This window comes from Carcharodon carcharias, chromosome 26, assembly GCF_017639515.1.
Source record: "Carcharodon carcharias isolate sCarCar2 chromosome 26, sCarCar2.pri, whole genome shotgun sequence".
NCBI classification, from domain to species: Eukaryota; Metazoa; Chordata; class Chondrichthyes; order Lamniformes; family Lamnidae; genus Carcharodon; species Carcharodon carcharias.
Window position 1 is genome coordinate 20,435,131 of NC_054492.1, and position 20,429 is coordinate 20,455,559.

At 40.9% G+C, this 20,429-nt stretch overlaps 1 protein-coding gene across 5 annotated transcripts in view; it reads right to left on the reverse strand.

The window, feature by feature from the left end:
* Window positions 1–14,991: 14,991 nt before the first annotated feature.
* rab27a (RAB27A, member RAS oncogene family) overlaps window positions 14,992–20,429 on the reverse strand; it is a 126,634-nt gene continuing 121,196 nt past the window's right edge. For all 5 annotated transcript variants that reach the window (XM_041175141.1, XM_041175140.1, XM_041175142.1 and 2 more), the window contains one exon: window positions 14,992–16,309. In XM_041175141.1, coding sequence (XP_041031075.1) covers window positions 16,108–16,309 — 202 coding nt within the window. In that variant the 3' untranslated portion in view covers window positions 14,992–16,107. The remainder of the gene's footprint in view (window positions 16,310–20,429) is intronic.

Here is a 20,429-nt window from a genome sequence, read left to right on the forward strand (position 1 = left end):
GGGAAATGAGTGGTTTTCTTTTCCCCAGAGACACTGTGATTTGTTACTGACTTATGAATACAATTTTGGAGTCAATCATGAGTATGGATGACACTTATGTTGCACATTAGATGGAGACTTTATCCATTATATATTAGATAACAATACCTCCCATTTATGGTATTAAACACCTCTAGATTAGATATAGATTTCTGCCAGTCTGAATCTAAGTAATTTCACTCAGCTTGAGGTCTTACAGCACAATTTTGAAATTTATAACATTACCAGAGTGAAGGATGGCGTAGAAGAGGCATCTCAGAGGGTGATGAAACACAGAAACAGGAATTTTAGTGTCAGCTGTGGCTCAGTCGGTAACCTTCTTGCCTTTGAGACAGAAGGTTGTAAGTTCAAGTCCCACTCCAGAAACTTGAACACAATAACTTTATTTTAAAAAGCTGTCACTCCAGTGCCATACTGAGGGAATGCTACACTCTCAGAGGCGTCATCTTTTGGGTGAGATGGTAAACCAAGCTCCTGTCTGCCTTTTCAGGTGGGCATAACAGATCCCACGGCATTATTTCAAAGAAGACCAGTGGAGTTATCCCCGGTGTCCTGGCCAATATTTATCCCACAAACAATATCACAAAGGAGAAACAGATTATCTGGTCGTTATCACATTGCTGTTCGTGGGAACTTGCTGTGTTTAAATTGAATTTTCCCTTTCCTTACATAGAACGATGACTACCCTTCAAAAGCACTTCATTTGCTGCAAAGCACTTTGGACATCCTGTGGTCATGAAAGGTGCTATTTAAATGCAAGTCTTTCTTTTCTTTTTAAACCATTCAGTCAAATCAGGGTTACATTACACCTCAACACCATTGCCCTACCTTCCATATCTCACCGAACAAAACTCGTTTAAATCTCAGTTTTGAAATTCTGCATTGATGGTTCACATTTTGCATTCAGCAGAGACATTAGAGCCGCACGAATTGCAGTGAAACTCTTGTGTTCATGTGCAGCACAAAGACCGATTTCATATTCGCTGCTGGGAAAGGTGAGCAGGAAAGATCCATCTCTGCACCAACATCATCTCAGCAGTGGAGTTGGCTCCACCAGTGATTAAAGCTGCAGGAGGCAGCATTTTCTCAATCCAGTAGAAGGGTGAATTCCACTTATTGCAATTCTGCTTTTCTTTTTTGCTGTCAAACAGGAGCCAAATTACCCAAATACTCAGCAACCTCCCCCCTGTTTGTGATGATAAATTGAAGCATTTGTCAAAGTGACTCTCACTGGGGGTTGGCAGTTTGATCAGATTTATGAGCACAGGGCCACTTCTGGATACAGTGCTTAACCGAAGGTCTGGGCTGGGCTCATTTACAATACATTTTATCCATGCTACATTGGATTCGAGATGTCTCCCTCAGGAGCTACCTGTTTACATGAAGCTTTGAGTCGACACTCCATCAGATCTATTTGTCCGTACCCGTCTAGTTCACTTATGTCCTTTAGGGAAGGAAATCCACCACCCTTACCTGGTCTGGCCTACATGTGACTCCAGACCCACAGCAATATGATTGACTCTTAAAGCCCTCTGAACAAGGGCAATTAGGGATGGGCAATAAATGCTGGCCTGGCCAGTGATGGATCTTGTGAATGAATAATAAAAAACCCAACAGGGGAAAAACCATCAGAACGAATTTAACAGCCAACGCACTATTCCATGGCCCCGAAACGATGCACTACATTGTAATAAGATGTGGGCCACGTGCTCACGATCCTTCACATGTTTAATATGCAGCCGTGCCATTCTGGGAAGGATTAAGCAGATCCCTGGGCCGGAATTTTCTGCCCACCCCTTCCCGCGGCGGAAGCGGCAAGCTATTCAAACTTCCATTCACTTTGGCGGGACTGGAAGATCCCACTGGCAGGAGGAGCTGGAAAATCATGTGTTTGGAACTCCCCCAGAGACAAAGGGAACTATAGTGATAAAGTTACCAGAGGCTTTGGGCCGAGGTTGCCTGCTTAACATCCCAGCTGGGGATGGAATGTGACAAACACGGAGAAATTGGAAGAGGTGGAAAAAAATTACCTTGAAGAACATCAGACATTTTGCCACTGATGGCTCCTTCGAAAACTCCTCCAAATGGTAACTTTTGATGACTTGGAGGGAGGGAGGGAAGGGCCAATTTGCCAAGAGGATCAGAATCAGGGTTTACAGGGTCCTAAACTGGGGAGGACGATATGCTAACCTGGTGTCCTCATCCCCTTGCACAACTCTAGCAATTTGGAATTGTCAACACATGGGCTGAGGCAGGGAATAGGAGCCGGCTTTGTGTTCAGGTCAGAAGCCTGCTTCGAGGGTCGGGGTGATGGGGGGAGGGAGGTGGCGGGGCTGGGGGAACTGATTAAAGTTAACATGTTCATGTGGCAAACCATTATTTGGCAAGGAGACATGATCCCTATCCAATCATGAGCTGTGGCGGGCTCTCGAAGCTGGAGGGCCAATCAGAGGCTTTCCAGCTTCAGAGAAGCACCTGGCTGCAATAAAAGGTAGATGCCCTCTCAGCCACTTTTTAAAACAAAGCACCCAGACAATCATTGGGGATGAGGGGGGTGGAGGGGGGGTTGGCGACTACCCTCTTTGGCTGTACCCTCCCCCAGGCAGGAATAAACCTGAGTGCTGTTTGTTCACAAGATTCATGCCACACTAGAGCCGTTGGTTTAAATAACACAGAGGGTGGATCATCTGCTGTCAGCTAGTGAAATTCAAATAATGCAAAAACAAAACTGAATCCGTAGATGTGCCCAACCACAACCAAACAAATGAATAGGGAATTGGGCCTTGCTGTGTGCTGCAATTTATTCATTTTCTCCTGAGATTTAGCTTAAACAGAAAAATGAATCAGGCTTTTTCATCCAATAATACATGTCAAAATATCCTTCACAGTAAAACAAATAGCACAGATTACTGAAATTACTGGTGGATTTAGATTCAAATGGATTCTGACAGCTGGACACGCCCTTATATCACATGGTTCTGAGAGACGGGTTTGTTTGTCTAGTAACAAGAGTTTTCTTGTATGCTGCAATAGTCATCGAATGTTTATGAATTTTCCACAAATTCCACTGAATTTCCAAAAGTCAAAACAATTAAGATCAAAATTAGCTTCACTATTTTGGAGTTGTGTTCAATTCGAGCTGTCAGGTGTTGTGGCGTCTGATAGTAGAGGCTGCAGCAATGATTTTTTTTTAAGTTGCATCTCATCACCCCAATCACAAAGAGCAAGGTTATTATGATTGTCTTGTAACAAGCCCATTTGTGCATAATGCAAAACATCTGCCACAGCTCCCAAAATGTAACTTGGGCAACTGAAAGATTGTCACATCATCCAGGCATGTGACAGCACAGATGAAAAGATCCATTTTCAAATTGATACACAGAACAAACTACTGTCTTCAGATATAAAGAATTCTGAAGGGGTCTCTCGTTCAATTAATCAATCTGGCACAATTCTAATCTTTGCGTGTCATTTTTCCATGAACAGTTATTATGTGTGTGATCATTTAACTGTTAATGGCAAGAGATTAAAAAAAAGGATCCTTTCCCAACAAATATCCTTCCAGTGGTGTGGTTCTGTCTGTTGGTGTTAACATGATTTACCTTCTATAAGCAGTGGGCAGCAAAAACAAATCACCACCGTTGTGATCCCTGCAGGATCTACTGATCACTGAAATACCAATTAATGTGGGATGCAACTTCCAGTCAGTCTGTGTCGTTAAGAAACCCTATACTTACCTGCGGAGGTCAGGAACTCTGAACTCTGATTCCTGGCCAACCTAGGGCCTTCCTTCAACTGGGAAATGGCCGCACATGCGCAGTTCGGTTATTTGACGCTCTTCAGGCTGAGGACCAGCCCTGCACACCTGCGCAGAAGGAAGAACAATGGTGTAAAAAAGGCAGGTCTAATGACCTGATTCGGAGCGCCGTTATCCAGTAGAGGTCCCAGGGACCAGGACACAGGAGGGGGAGAGGGAGAGGTCTAAAAGGAAGTTCCAGGTAAGGGATAAAGCCAGAGGACAGAAATAGATCCCATGAAGTGAAGTTAAACGAAAGGAGCAGAGTAATAGGCTCCAAGTTAAAGAAAGAGCTGCAGGGAGCGGACTTGAAGTGAAGTGGGCATGAGAGAAGCCCTGAAGATCTGAGAAGGCAGCCAAAGGTTGGTGACTTTGTGCTGCAGGATGTTGGGGTAAAAGTACCTCTTTGGAGCAGTGGTATTCTGCTTGGCATGGCCAAAGATCTGAAATTGTGCTTATAATTGGGTACGCAAGTATATTTGGAGATCCAGGGGAAAGGAATCTTGGAATTGAAACCTCTGCAAGGTTGGTCAAACCTCTGCAAGGTTGGTCATTGTTGAAGCCACTCGAGTGGGAGCGACTTTAGGAGAGAATTCCAAGGTGAGATCCTTAAAAGATGGAGATTGGAAACCTTGTGAGAAAGACAAAGTTTCAGTGAGATTGGTTGCTTCACAATGTGACAAACATCTAGGTGGGTTGTTGAGAAACTCATGGAATGACATTTGGTCACATCAGTCATTTAGTGTGTAGTGTGGCGTTTCCAACCACAGTTCACATGTTAATTCATATGTACCCCATACTTAACCTGAATGTTAAGAGTATAAGATATATATTGTAAATTGTTTCATTTTCCTGAATTTTTCTAAAATTTATTTTTGTTTGTTATAAGCCCATGGAATTTTGTGGCCTTGTTCACTTAGTTAAGTGTCTTGAATCTCAAACTTCACCTACTTTAAACAAAAAGTTATTGGTCGCTAAACGGATCTCCCCCCATGATTAGGGTCTGGCCAAGGATCATAATCTAAAAGCAACAAGTCTAGCTAGTCTGCCAGCAAACAGGAAAGACACCATGGGGTTTCACCAAGGCTTCCCAATTTTTGGACCATTGTATTATATGCTTATGCCTTTATAATTGATTCCAGCGGTAATGGGCAAATATTGCTTGCCTGATATATGTGGTTGCCATGCTAAGTAAGGACGGTATCAGTGGAAATATTTTTCTTCACAACCAACTGCCACAAGGAGCAACGTGATAATGGCCAGATAATCCATCTTTTTATGTGATGGTGGTTGAGAGATAAATATTGGCTAGGACACTGAGGATAATTCCCTTACTCTTCTTTGAAATTGATCATTTGTACCTACCTGAAAGGGCTGACAAGACCTTACAACTCATCCGAAAGATGGCACCCCTGACAGTGCAGCACTCCTTCAGGATTGTCAGTTTTTTTCTGCTTAAGGGGTAGGACCATATCATAATTTCCAACGAGGATTTAAGAGCAGTTGTAAAGGGCAACAGGTTAAATTGAATACATAATTAAGCCAATTATTTATTTTTAATGAACTAATTTTCCGTTTTTTACTTCTTAAGCATATGCGCTCCATCAGTTCACTGGCCAGTTTTCATTTCTCTCGTTGTTCATATAATGCTACGACTGATGATTCATTAATTTTGTACATACTTGACATGGTGGTTCATGGTGCAGCAGAGTCAAAAGTACAATAAATCAATCGGGAAGAAACCTAAAAGGGTTTTAGGCTTGGGGTAAATGTATACATTATAAAAGTTAGGTGTTAAAACACAAGAATGGCAAACATCACTAGAGGATAACAACATTGGCCTGACCTTGATGAAATTTGCCCACAAGGATCTGGTGATCGTTGTGTCACAGTTTACCCCATTCCCACTGGTAGTTTAAATCTGGCGTAAAGTTAAGGGGATGACCTGACATCCAGCAACAGTGATGTTGGTGAACAACCAATCATACTGAAGTATTCTTACAGACAGTAAATCGGGAAGTTAATTTAAATTTTCAAAAAGTAAAATAAATGAGTATGATTTGGATTTTGGTAGAAGCTAAAGTAACAAACGTTTAAAACAATTAAAATATATGGAATATTTTATCATAAAGGAGAAATTTGACATTGCATAAATATAAAAGTACATTTTCTGAGCCAGTGAGGGTGTTTAGCAACAATTATGAACTAAGTACACCACAGAAAGCCCTATTACATTTCATTCAACCATGATGCAATTTTCTCAAGGGTTGTTAGAGTGTGACTAACAGAATAAAAATGGAAGCTTTTAGTAAGTCACTAAGTGTTTAGGAATTGCACCCTGGAGGAACCACAATATTGTACCTTCTGGAGAAGCATAGAATCACTGACAGCAACTTATGGATCTCTGTGTTATATTGTGGATGTGCATACTCACGAAGTGCCATCAGTTTCAGTGGAGTAACATTGGTGAACGCCAACAGTTTCACTGTCATTACCACAAAATTCAGGTCAAAATTGGAATCTTCAATATCACGCAAAAGACAAAACACTTTTGACATGCAAGTAATAAGGAAGGAAGGGGAGAAATTAGCCAATGTTCCATTCCTACTGATTATTCAGCAAACATGTTGTGTGAACTTCAGTTATGTAAGGAAGCAGTCTAACAGCTGATTAACATCCACTGAGGCTCACCGAGGCTCACATGTGAACAGGTTTTGGAGTATAACCAGTGCCTGTGGAAGTATATGATGAGATGATTCAGAGGATTAGCAAAGAGAAATGAGCCCGCCCGTTTAGCCAACTGCACCCAGATACAGTTTAGTGGTGCTTAGCAGTTAGGAAGGGCTAGATATTATGGTTTCTCCCCGCCCCCATCAGGTGGGTTTTTGGTGGTGGGGGCACGTAAAATATAAGGGATGCCCAACCTACCACATTCCTGCCCCACCCTTGAGCTGTTCCCCATAATATGGTCGGTGGGCGGGCATTGATTTTAAAATAAAGAATTAACAATCAAGCTTGTTACTAAGCCGTTGACCAGGATGTTTTGCTACCCATGCCATAATATGGTTGGCATGAGCAAGCGGGCAGGAGTGGGCAATCCATTTTTGGAGCCCAAGTTGTAAAAAGATGGAAAGGAAAAGGGGGCACACCATTCTGTGCCCTGTGCACAGGCTGCTACCCCCCCACCCCACCATTGCTCCTTCCTGCTGTCCTCCAAAACCAGCTGCCCCACCATCCCCTCACTCCCCTCCCCAGGCTGCCTGATCCCTCCCTAACCAAAACGTCCCGACTTACTTGGTTCCATCCTATTTCATCTTATTTTCTTTGTGGGATTGTTTGCAGTTCCGGCAATGGTAACTACTGAGTTCTGATGCTGCTGTGACCGCTAGAGCTGCCCGCTAATCAGATTGGCCGGCTGCTCTCGAGGGTGGGACTTCCTACCCCTCTCTTCGTTTGACCAGCCAGTAGAAGGTTATGACTGCAGGGTGGGCTTCTTTCAGTTGTGTCAGCTGCTGGCCAACTTTCCTTCCAGTGGGGCGAACAGTCCACCACCAACACCCCCTCCCCACCCCCATAAAATCCCACCCAAGGTCACTAAACCTCATGGAAATTACACTACAAATGAAAAGTTTCAAGCAACTTTGGTTTTTGCTCAAGGAATTAGGTGTGTGTATGAATCAACAATAGGCAGCATTATAAGCAGTGTTGATGGAAGCATAATCTATCAATATTGCTTTGGAATCTTAAGTGAATGTTTAAAAATGTGGCAAATGGTTTTCAGTGTCAATAAATGTGAACTCATGCACTTTTAAGCATAAAAAGGATAGGACAGGGAACTTACTGAATAGTAGAGCTTCAAAGAGAATGAGGCATCCAGGTACATAGATCATTAAAGTTGTTAAATTTCAAACTGAGATTGATAGATTTTTGTTGATAAAGTTATTAAGACATATTGGGAGGAAAAAAAGCAATGGTCACAGGACAGCCATGATCTCACTGAATGGCAGAACAGACAGGAGAGGCTAAATGACCTACTCCTGTTCTTATGTTCCTATAAATACAGCCAATCTATCTCATTGTACTTTTAATATGCAGCTCTGCCAAGGGTCCTTCCATATGGTGACATATCATTGCTGTGTCTTTTTTACCCTACCCCATGGCTGGGCTTTCTGCAGATGTTGTATCATATTCATCCATCAACATTTTGTTGCTATTGTCATTCCCTTAACCGCAGCTACAGAAAATGCGGACACCAGATATCAACAAATGATTTGCAGTGCAAAGCTATACTAAGTTGTAGAATATGATAAGAATAGTACTTTGATATTATTTCAAAGGAATTTTCAACCACAGAAAACTACTCAAAAGATGTGCAAATTGCTATTGGGTTTCACAACTTCAATGTAGTAAAACGTTCCATGTTGGTTTCCAGGAGTCTTATATGACTCTCACATTTTGTCCGATAAGGACAGATGACCAAAAGCTTGGATGAAGCATCAGGTTTTAAGAAGCATCTTAAAGATGGAGAGATTGAGAGGAGGAGAGATTTAAGGAGTGAATCCCAGAGTTTAGCGCCTCGGCTGCTGAAGACATGACCACCAGCTGAGGGACAAAGAAAATTGAGGACGCACAGTGTTAGGACATGGCAAATGATATGTGTCAGGCAGACCAAATCCTCAAGAGAAACTTGGCTATGCTATCACAATGGTTTTGCAATTTGTATTTATTACAAGAAGCTTTGTGCACTGAATTCAGAAGTAATGAGCCCAATAAACACCTTTGAGATTTTAAAAACTAAATTAAAACAATAACAAAATAAAAGATTTCAAGCACATACATAAGATTAGTTAGTCAATACTACAACAAATCCCAAAATTCCCAATTAGCCTGACTCCCAATTACACAGTCCCTTTAAGGCAACAGTCCAAAATAGATTTTAAAATTTAAATAGCAAGCTAGCAAGTTTACCACAGCACCTACTTGACAGTCAAATTCTGAAGTCTTTCCTCCACCTTTGTTACTGGACACAGATTTCTGCTATAGTGGCCGGAAGCTTCCCCAAGGCTATTTTACACAGTCCTCTTAGATCTTACATGCCCCCTCCCAACACATACAAAGAGAATGGAAGGCTATGTTTCTCTCTATTTCATCTGTAAATTCCATTGTTCTATGTCTTTAGAAATGTACTTTTTCCATAACATAAATATCATTCATGTAGCCAATATGATCAGTACCTTTGGGGCAAAAATAAACACACTGCTTGGCCTTGTTTATCTTGTTAGTTGTAAACATCCCATCATCCTTTTGAAATCTAAACAACCCCTTCACATCTAAAAATGCAAATTTCCTTCATACCCTACATGCTAAGCCCTCATCCATGTTTACGCATTAGCATTTCAAATGCCTTTTACCCCTAACTTCTTTTCATAGTTTCAAGCTGGCAGTCTATCTGACTCTAATTTAATTAAATCGCACAGACAGCGTCATACATACTTACGCCCCATAAACCTACTTTACAATAAACCACAACAGTAATGAAAAATGTTAGTTTTATGACAACAGGAGGTCAGAATTGGAGGAGGGCTGAGTTTACAGAGGGTTTTGGTGCTAGAAGAGGCTACACTGAGGGCAAGATCATGGAGTAATTTGAATAGAAGGATGAGAATTTTAAAACCAAGACAATGAGTCTATGGTCTAGCAATTGCAAAAGGACTAGCGGAATAGTTCTCTTGAGATTTCTACAAACCCCAAAACTTACAGCACCTGCCTCACAGGAAACCCATTCACATAATATTCAAAATCTGGCAATCCAAGGTCTAACACCAGAGATTGAGGGCCATGTTATCTCCCGATGAGTGTAGATGGATTGAAGACAGATTTCCTTCTCTGCATTGGTTAGTTAGAGGTGCATGGCAAACCCCTGGCCATATCACCACTCTACAAAGGGAGACAACACTGCAAATAGAAGCAATTCGACCATCGTGCGCAAAACTGTGGAGGGATGGGGCGATTGAGAATGGGAGAAGTCACTGTTCAATTAAAATAATCCCTTGGAAATGGCACTACACAAATGCAAGAAAGGTTTAGGACAAAAGAAGTTGGTCCCAAGGAGGCCCTCCACCTCTTAGCTTGCCCAGCCAGTCCAGCTATTTGTTCTAGCAGTTGTACTGGAGCATAAAAACAGACGATTCCACAAACCCTTCTCGCTTCCACCCCGACCATTTAAATGCAGTGTGCTGGGCCAGGGGACAGTCAGTCAAGATCCATGCTGGGATGGGAATAAGAAAATTTAAATTAAGGGTGGACAGTAGACCTCCCCACCCCATTTTTCTTTTGGGTAGCACAGCAAAAGTAAATCCAGGCCCTGGTATCATATTTTGAGCAGACCCCAAATACTCACCATCACCAGATCACTGGCCTTTTGAGCAAGTGAATAAACAAACCTGAAAATAGCAACTGATCAGGGGCATGTCTTACAAGATCAAATACATTTTCATCAAAAATAGGGCTGCTATTTGATGAATCTGCCAGTTTGTCACTTTGCTGGAAACACATGAGTAATCTGGGATTGTGTGTTTTAATTTATTCATTCATGGGATGCAGGCATCGCTGGCTGGGCAAACATTTATCACCCATTCCTAATTGCTCTCATGGTGGTGGTGAGCTGCTTTCTTGAATCACTGCAGTCCATGTATTGCATCCAGAGTGCTCTTAGAAAGCAATCGATTGTGATGAAGGAAATCATAAATAAGAAAGAGCAAGGGGAACTTGAAAAGCCTTCAAACAAATACTAAAAACTGACCAAGATAAAGTAACTATTCAATTCTATCCAAGTTCAAAGGAAAACTCCCATTTGTAGCAGAGTTTTACTATAGATTCTAGTCTTGGGACAGTATAAATTGTAGCATAGAAATATATTTACTGTTCTGAGGCTGTTCAAAACATTTCCTATCATTTGATTGTGACAATGCTGTTCTCCAGTTGGGAATAAAAATGCATTTGAAGATTTAAATAGTTAACACTTCAATAAAAATAAAAGACTGCAGATGTTAGAATTCTCAAATAAAAACAGAAAATGCTGGAAAAACTCAGGAGGTCTGGCAGCATCTGTGAAGAGAGAAACAGTTAACATTTTGAGCCCGTGACTTCATCAGAGCTGAAGCGAGGTAGAAATGTGATGGATTTTATGCTATGAAGTTGGGGGGAGAGAAGGGAATTGGAGCAGGTGGAGCAAAATAAAGGTCAGGGATAGGTGGGAGGTCTTGAGGGATTTGACAAAGATGTCATCATGGACGCAAGACAAAAGGGAATGTTAAAGACTAAAGATGATGTTAATAGTGGCATAAAGGTTTGGTAGCAGAATGTGTTAATAGCAGGAGTGTCAGCACTCTGTGAAAGCAAATTATAAGAACAAGTTACAGATGGCCCTCAGTGGGGGTTGGGTGAAAATTTTAAAGATCAAAATGGAGGTTCATTGTCTAAAGTGGTAGGAGGCTGTAAAGTGCTTAATCAGAAGAGGTGCCATTCCTTCAGTTTGCGTTGGGCTTTAAAGGAACATTGCAGCAGGCCAAGGACAGACGTGGGCAGAAAACACTTATTTCAAGATTAGTTTAAATGGGATCCAAACCAACAATTGCAGCAGGTCCTTTGGTGAGATGATTGTGAAAGTACAACAGAAGATTTGGCTAAATCAAACAATTGGCTACAAAATGAAAGTTTTAAATAGGCAATACAAAGTAAAAATGAGGGTTTGAAAATTGCAACACCTTCAGAATTGCTACCAAATTCAGTTTATTTAGACATTATGTTGTAATAGCCACTTCACTACAGTAACCTAATGTATCGGGACCTGATAGAGGAGTATAAGATTATGAGAGGCATAGATAGGGTGGGTAGGAAGGCACTTTTTCCATTAGTAGAGGGGTCAGTAACCAGGGGGCATAGATTTAAGGTAAGAGGTAGAAGGCTAAGAGGGGAGTTTAGGAGAAATTCTTTCACCCAAAAGGGTGGAGAGAGTCTGGAACTCTCTGCCTGAAAGGGGATGGTTGAGTCAGAAGCTCTTGTAATATTTAAGTAGTATTTAGATGCTCACTTGCGTCACCATCGCCTCCAGGGCTATGGGCCAAGCACTGTAAAATGGAATTAGTGTCGTCAGATCTTTATTGACCGGCGTGAACACAATAGGCTGAATGGCCTCCTCCTGTGCTGTAAACGCCTATAAGTCTCTATAGAACAAGGCATTACACTCTCTACAAGCACACTATTCCTTTCTGAGTTTGCTAATTTCAAAAAACAAAGATGTACATGCAGAATGGTTATAATCTGCCAATGGATTATAGCCATGTTTATTAACTTGAATAAATTGAAGGTTAGGACAAAGGAATTCCTATCAGACTTGGACAAATAGATTTAGAGCTACATATTACCAGGAAGCAAAGGTTGTGAGGGGGTAGGTGGAGGCAGAACAGCTCAGACCCAGCCCCCACCCCCAGGAAGCAAATTTGACATAAATCAACTCACCGCACAACCGTAACACACTGCTGGTGGGCTAAATAGCCTGCCAGTGGGACTTCCAGCCCTCACTGGGAAGGAAGTCCCGAAGAGCACATTAGTGGGTGCTGCCAGGACTGCAAGCAGCCTCAAGAAGGTGGCCCAATGGATCCTGGAGCAAAGCAAGTCCAGGGTATTAGACGGGGAGGGTTGGGCCAGTTTAGGGAGGGGGATGAGGGGTGGTGTGTTTTGGTAAGCAGGCAGGTAGGAAGGAAGGAGGGGACAGTGTATTATCTTTGGGGGGAGAGGGGGTCTATCACCCGATGCACAAAGTGAACCCTCCACCCTATAGATTGTACCCCCTTTCCTTTTAAAAAGTTTAATAAAAAACCTGCCCACTCTTGACAACTGCCCACGTCAACTGTATTATGGCATGGGCAGTGTATTATTGGGGTCATTTGGCTTGTTAACAAACTCAATTGATCGTTTATTTAAATATGGCAGACAGGCTGCCAATTTCAACGCCCACTGACCTATCGTGTTATGGGGATCGACTCCGGGATGGGTGAGGTGGTGGTGGGGAGGGCACCCGACTGATTTTTAGGTGTCATTCCCCACCGCAACCACCCCCCCCCACAGAAAAACACAGGGGCATGTAAAACCCAGACTTTACTGTACAATCACAGTTATTTAACCAAAAAAGCAAATGAGAAATTATGATCAGGAAATTTCAATTGAGTTGAAATCAGCCAGCTTTAAAGCTGATGTTTGGGGTATCCAATAAAAGCCAACGTACATGGTTGACTGTTACATTCTGACTTTATCCCCAATACTTGTGAATTCCTGTAGCATTCATTGAATTACTTCTTGCTCTTGGTCAATAATTCCTTTTATCATATGGCTGAAATATTACACTTAAGACTTGGTTAAAAAAATTGTCCAGAATTCACTGCAATGACTATATTGGCAACTGGATATCATAAATTAAACTGCTGTACCACCTGAACACCCAGTGGTACACCATAACTTACAGGAAAAATGACAATACATCAAGGTTGAGAAATTTCAGTCCAATTTATGTATTTAGATTTTGTAGTAAATTACTAAAAGACAAACAGGAATAAATCTTGGCAATGAGAACAGTCATTAGGAAAGAAGCAGCATCACCTTTCTAATCCTATGGCTAGAACTTTGGATGTTATGAAGAGTGCTGTATTTTACCCATGATGTAACCAATTTCAGAATCAATGCAACGCAGTCACCCAAAAAGCAATTTTCAGTGTTTCTAGGATTACCCTCTTCCTTCCCTATCCTCCACTCCCAATGACAGTATATTCACATTAAATTTCCAAAGATGTAGGCTCTGCTTTGATTCAGAAAATTCAGATAACACCTGTAATATATTGCCTGGAAGCAATATTGGCTCTTTTGAAGCACATTCCTGTTATAATTCCTGTATACTCAGCCTACCAGCACCATTCTGCAATGATTTATGCAGCAGCAGTAATTTCAGATTTCTTTCATTCAGCAAACTCAATCCATCCATTAATTTTAATAGCAAGTAGAACTATATTAGTTGTTTACTACCAGAAACAACTGAGTGGGCAAAAGTCTCAGGATATTATGGAGTGCTGCAAGTCAGTTGAAGTTTCTTCCATCATAGCTGTGCATCATAAACCTGGCTCTGCACAGGGGGTGCCATTGTAATGGCACGAATCTCTTAAGAAATTCCAGACCAATATCTAATGACAGAAAACACGCATCTTCAAACAATGATCTAGACAACTACTTCCGCTTGTTGAAAGTAGAGCATATTAATGGACAAATTATCTGGACAAAGTGCATCAGGATTTGCCAATGACACTGGGTCACCATTGTGAATCATCTTTCAATTAGTTTTTGAAGTCAGCTGAAAGAATAAAACAGGGAGTGGTGTTGAAATGAAGGCAAAATACCGTGGATACTGGAAATCTGAAATAAAAGAGAAAATGCTGGGAAAACTCAGCAGGTCCGGCCACAGCTGTGGAGGGAGAAACAGTTAACGTTTCAAGTCTGTATGACTTCTTCAGAGTGGTGTTGAAATATCATGCTGCTGGTCATGTCGGAATGAAAAGTTCGAGTTTTTATCCCCCAATAGTTTCAAAAATAAATGGTCGACAGAAACATTTTGAAATGAACATTTCCGGTAATTTAATTGAATATATTCACAAATTTATCTTTTTTCCAATAATAAAATTCAAAGCAATTTAACCTCAGTTGTTCCTGATCTTTACCGATCTGTTTATGTGAAAATGGTGTTCCATTCAGCCAAACGCTATTCTCCGTATGATGCAATTGAGGATATCGTCATTAGGTCCTCAAATGTGCAACTTGTTCTGAAGTAGCAATTGATTTAACTACATCAGTTAACACATTAATATGTAAGATTTGAACAAGGACACCAAATGACTGGAAGAAAAACATGGTTATAATAGCTACTCATCCTGTGAATATTATAGTTCACTCGCAACCAGGGATAGTCATTGTTTCGTACAATGGTACAGAGTATAGGAGGCAGCATGAAGCCAAGGACTCAGTCCCATCCCTCTCTCCATTTAATTCCATTGCAATCAGCTTCATTATGTCAATACCACCATTTCAAGCATGTACAAACCAAAACAGAACCATAGAGGGGATTTTATTTTATTAGAAAGGATATTCTGAACATATTTTCAGAACACGACTTTTCTTTAAAACAGTATTGTAAACTGATACATTGAGAAAAATACAATAATTTGTATCAAATCTAATTACATCTACATTCCAGAATCTTTTAATGCAATGGAAACAATTTAGTATTTCTGAAATTCTGAACTGCAGTACATATTGATTTGTCACACTGATTCATGCTCCTCTGAGTCATTTGCTAAAGTGCTCGCTGACCTTCATTTCAGTAACCCAAAATGTATCAAATCAACTCAAATACCTCAGCAAATAAAAAGTTTATTTAAAAAAAAAGGGAAATAATGTTTTCATCGAATAAGAGGAGTTCATTAAATAAAGTCCTAATCTTTCAATTATGTATTTGGCAGGTTTTAGACAATTTGGCATCACTCCAGTGTAAAAACTTGGCAATGCACCAGTAATAGTTTCGGCACATACCTGTAATGAAGTTAAACAAATTTTCAAAAAAAAAGAAATCCTAATACACTATTTGTGTGTCAACGTATGTTTTGCTCTAAGTCACAAGATTCAGAAGTTGGCGCTGAAACCATAAAAAATGAATCAGCCACCAAGTGAGGAAGCTGGACTTTCAGAAGAAACCCCAATGTTTTAAAAAGGGAGAAGAAAGGAGACTATAAACATATGATGTACCATGAAGACCCATGTAAAACGTGGGCTGTATGAGCAAAGATTGTGCATTGGGCGTTTGATTCGATTTTGGCTGTTGATTCTTACCATTTTGGGGTCCATATTATACTCATTAATTTTATGAAGTTCAACAGCCAAAGATGGCTTATCTGTTACTCATATTTGCAAGATCTTGTAACAGCCCATAATAAAACTACTGCTGATACTCAGCCTGCCCTGACTTCCTGCAGTAACAGAAGAGTACAGAATAATTCACACAAGACATCAGTGACCTCTTGCATTTTTCTTTTAGATGGTTGGCAAATAAGTAATTAGTCCATTTTGTTCTCATTATACCAAAATATTAGTTTTGAGGGGGACAGCATGCAGTTGGTTTAAGAAAAAAAGTGTTTAGCTCAATTATTAACAAAAAGGTTTCCCCATAGGTCAATCTAGCAAGCACATTTGCTTTTATCCGGGTCCTCTGCATTTAGGTGTTCAGTGGAGCTGTGGCCATTGGACCTTACAACCCCTTCAGGTATCCAAGATTTGTCCACGCACCGTTCCATGCGCTTCATGATGAGCTCCAACAGAGTTTCCACCGCCTTATTCACATTGGATGCCGTTGCTGCACTTGTTTCAAAGTAGGGTACTCTGTGAAGAAAGCAGGTTGTCAAATAGGCATAAATGAAAAGAGACAAACTACATATATTAAATTAATGGGTGCAGGACAATGATAAAATGCAAATGTAATACTAAAAACTTTAGACATTTTAATAAAACCAACCACATTGCTATCAAACAAAACTCATTTAAGCTTTAATGTTGCTTAACTGCCTCAGAACATTAATTCATCCTTGCACTACCATTATTTTGAAGGACATTAAACTTATTAACAGCGCAAGACAATCAAAGATCAGTTATGCGACTCAAGGTCATGAATGACCATGCCAAAAGCAGAAACAGTATCCAAACAGTCTAGGGATATCTACTCTCTCCCTCAAGAGAGTCAGGTTCATGAATTTTGATGTTACCCCCTCTACATGAGTCACACCATTATATGATGAGACAATTCTTTGAAGGGTTAATAATGTATGCAAGTTTGTAAAATAGGAAAAGTAGACATTCAACTAAAATCTGACCCCATCAGGATTCTGTTTACCTCTTACCTGCTTAAGTAGAAGTGGTTGCTATTTCAATTGACTAATATTTTGAAGATCAAATAAATTCTACACAATGTACTTTTTTAGATCTCAAAAGTAAAAGACAGCACCACAACTGGGTAATAGCTCTGCGGTACAAAGCACCCTCCTTCACATTTTTCCTTCCTTGTAGGAAATAGACAGAAACCCAAACCACACTCACTAGTTGTTCATCAAGTTTCCAACTAAAGGTTGTTCTGAAATCAAGTACTGACCAGGTGAAGCGTTGATTGTTGGTTATCTGATGTATTTCTTTATTTTTCAGATTGTGAACTTATCTTGTTTGTAAAGTAAATCTATTCATATTAGTCTGACAATACAGTCCAACAAAAGCAACCCTACCTCTGAAGGAGCAATAGAAGAATATGGTGGATTTTTGCCCAGTATGTTATACAGTGGGGTAAACGTTCAGATAAACTTGGGTGTACTCGCACAAGAAGCTCAATGTTAGCATACAGGTGCAACAAGCAATCAGAAAGGCAGATGGCATGTTGCCTTTTATTGCAAGGATTCTGGAGAACAAAAATAAGGAAGTCTTGCTACAAACGTATAGAGCTTTGGTAAGATCAGACCTGGCATTCTGTGTGGTCTCCACATCTATGGAAGGATGCATTTGCCTTGGAGACATCACAGGGAAGGTTCACTAGATTGATTCCTAGGAGGAGAGGATTGTCCTCGAGAGAAGGTTATCCTACGGGGAGGGGCTGAATAAATTGCACTTATACTCTCTGGAGTTTAGAAAAATGAGAGGTGATTTAATTGGAACATACAAGATTCTAAAGGAGCTCGACAGGTAGACATTGAGGTTGGTTCCCCAGTTGGGGAACATGGGGGCCAGAATCAGGATAAGGAGTCAATCATTTAAAACTGAGATGAGGAGAGATTTCTCCACTCAGAGGCAAATCTTTACAATTTGCTGCCCCAGAGGGCTGTGGATGTTCCATTGTTGAGCATTTTTCAAGACTGAAAGAGACAGATTTTTGATCTCTCAGGGAATGAAAGGATATGAGGAGCAAGCAGAATATGAAATTGAGGCACATGATCAACCATGATTGTACTGAATTGCAGAGCAGATTCAAGGGGCCGTTTGGACAACCCCTACTCCTATTATGTTCTTAAGAAGGCTGATTACTGGACCCAAGGCATGGTATCTCATTCACAGCATGTGGTAGGATGCAAGCCTCAGTCCATGCAAGACCTCATCTGCTTATGGGAACTATTCTTTTTAATAGTAAACAACAGTAACTGTGTTAAGGGACACCCCAGTTTTAACTATTTTAATAATTATGATGGCAATTGACTGACTTTCCAGTCTGTAAATTTACTTGTAATTGTGCGTTTCCTTGGATAGATCAGAGGTTGCTTGCAATGGTTAGCGCTCTACTGAACACATGGCATTTGACAATGGGTTTAATAACCTTCTTAGCAACCAAACATTCATGCATGCATGATTATATTTCATTAATGTGCCATATTAATTGACAAAATATAATCTCAAACCAGCAATGAAAAGACACCAAACCTTAAAAACAAGTGGAAACATTCATCTGCAGAACACATGTATACAATGCAATTCTGGGTCACAAAATAGTTCACAATTTCATCATGCATTTTCAATTGAAGGAAATCAATATAAGATATTCAAATCAGGAAAGAATCATTAGTCCCTTATACTGATTCAGTGATAAACCCATCTTATTCCCCAGAACTACAGCAGTTTTAAATTCCTCATTCCTCTACCACGAGAGAAGTAACCGGGTCTTTTTATACTGCTTTTTAAATAAAAAGCATGTGTTGCTGAAGTGAAGACTCCTGCGAGAGCAGGAATTTCAGAAACAAGGGATTTACAAGACCACACCTCATTATAGATATTACAGCTCTGACATTGTCATTTTCTACAAATCATACATTTCTAATGCAATTGGATACCTGAATAGTACAATGCAATCCAATTCAGCCCTCGCCTCTGTCTCCGAAGAGATGTGCCAGCTGGTGTAACATAACAGAATTTCTCCTGAATTCTGTGACAAGTAATATTATTTGGATGAGTTTGGTGCGATTGAATATAGGTCTTCCATTGTTGTTCATTTCATTCCCTTCCCATTTACTCTTCCTTAATTCTTGATTAAAATTCACATCATTCCCACCTCCTACAAAGTGATTCAGTGCAACACACTCATTCTGCAAATGCACCTTTGGCCCATTGGTGTGTGAAATCTAACATTTCAGAAAAACAAATCATAGCATTCAATAGATACCCATCAAATGGGAAGATGAGGATCTGAAAACAGTGGCCTGTTGTCCTCCACTTTTTCCATAATAGTAACAATTGTTTGCAGATCAATTATTATCCCCATCAAAACTGACAACCTACTTCTCATTGGGGTTCAGTTTTTGTTATCGCCATCTTATGCTGGGCAATGTGGCAAAGCAATTTAAAAAATAAATACAATGCAAAACTGCTTAGGCAAAATCCATGAAGTGCTGGCAAGGCATGTAATGCTCAAACAAGTGCTCCAGCCAGACCACTAATTATGTCTCACTGACCAGAACTGGAAGAGATTCGAGCACTGGAAGCAGTTTAGAGAACAGCCATGGGATTGATCCCTCGAGGAGGGTCTTTCTGAATTGAATGAATGGATTTCTCCATCTATATTTATGATGTGTGATCAGTGGAGTACAAGTGCCCAAAGGGTTTTGTTAAAGTTTGCAGCACTCAGTTCTGGTCTATACACAGTTGAAATAATCTAAGGGATAGAGAGACAAAGCACTGAGGACATTTAAAATGCAGCTCAATGCCATGAAATGTAAGTTAGTGGCTTTGAGAGATGAGTTTCAAAGGGTTCAAGGTGCATGACTCATCTTTGACAATGATGTTCTTGGACAATTTGAGGGGCGAGGCTTTCAAATCCTCTAAAGTCATTGGCAAGAATCTGTTCACAAAGAAATCTCCCAAATCTTTCCACCCCCCAAATCAACAACTGGTCGCACAATGGTGAAACCACTCTCAGGTCGCAAACCCCAACTTCTGCTTAGCGAGCTTTTGCTTGTTCTGTATCAGAACAAACCAATTAAGAGCCCGGGTCAAGGCTCCCCAGCCAACGAGGAGGGGTTTCTGTTTAAAGGGACCATGCCTTGATTCGGAAAAGCTCAGCAACACTTGGATGTTTGAAGCTGCAGCATCCACAGGGATGGAGAGACGACCTGAAGTACTACCCACCACAGCGCACACACACACACCCCGCGCACTACCCCCCCCCCACCCCCCACCCAACCATGCCCCCAGCTGAAGGATCTGAGGGGTTGCAGCGAGTTGATGGGAGGGGGAAGGATAACCTCTTTAACCAAGTAGATGTGGGTGGAAACGGCCAAGGGTGTCAGCTGCTGAACCATGTTCCCTCTATCATGGAGTGAGATCACCTACAGGATCCAGGACCTCCTCGGGGCATGACAGGTAAGTGGCATAACATTTCCAGGTTCCAATCCTAATAATCTAACTTGCCCAGCGTTCTCCCGCACAGCACTCCTCAGGACAACACCTTGCAGTTCCACTCATTCCTTGTAGGCCCATC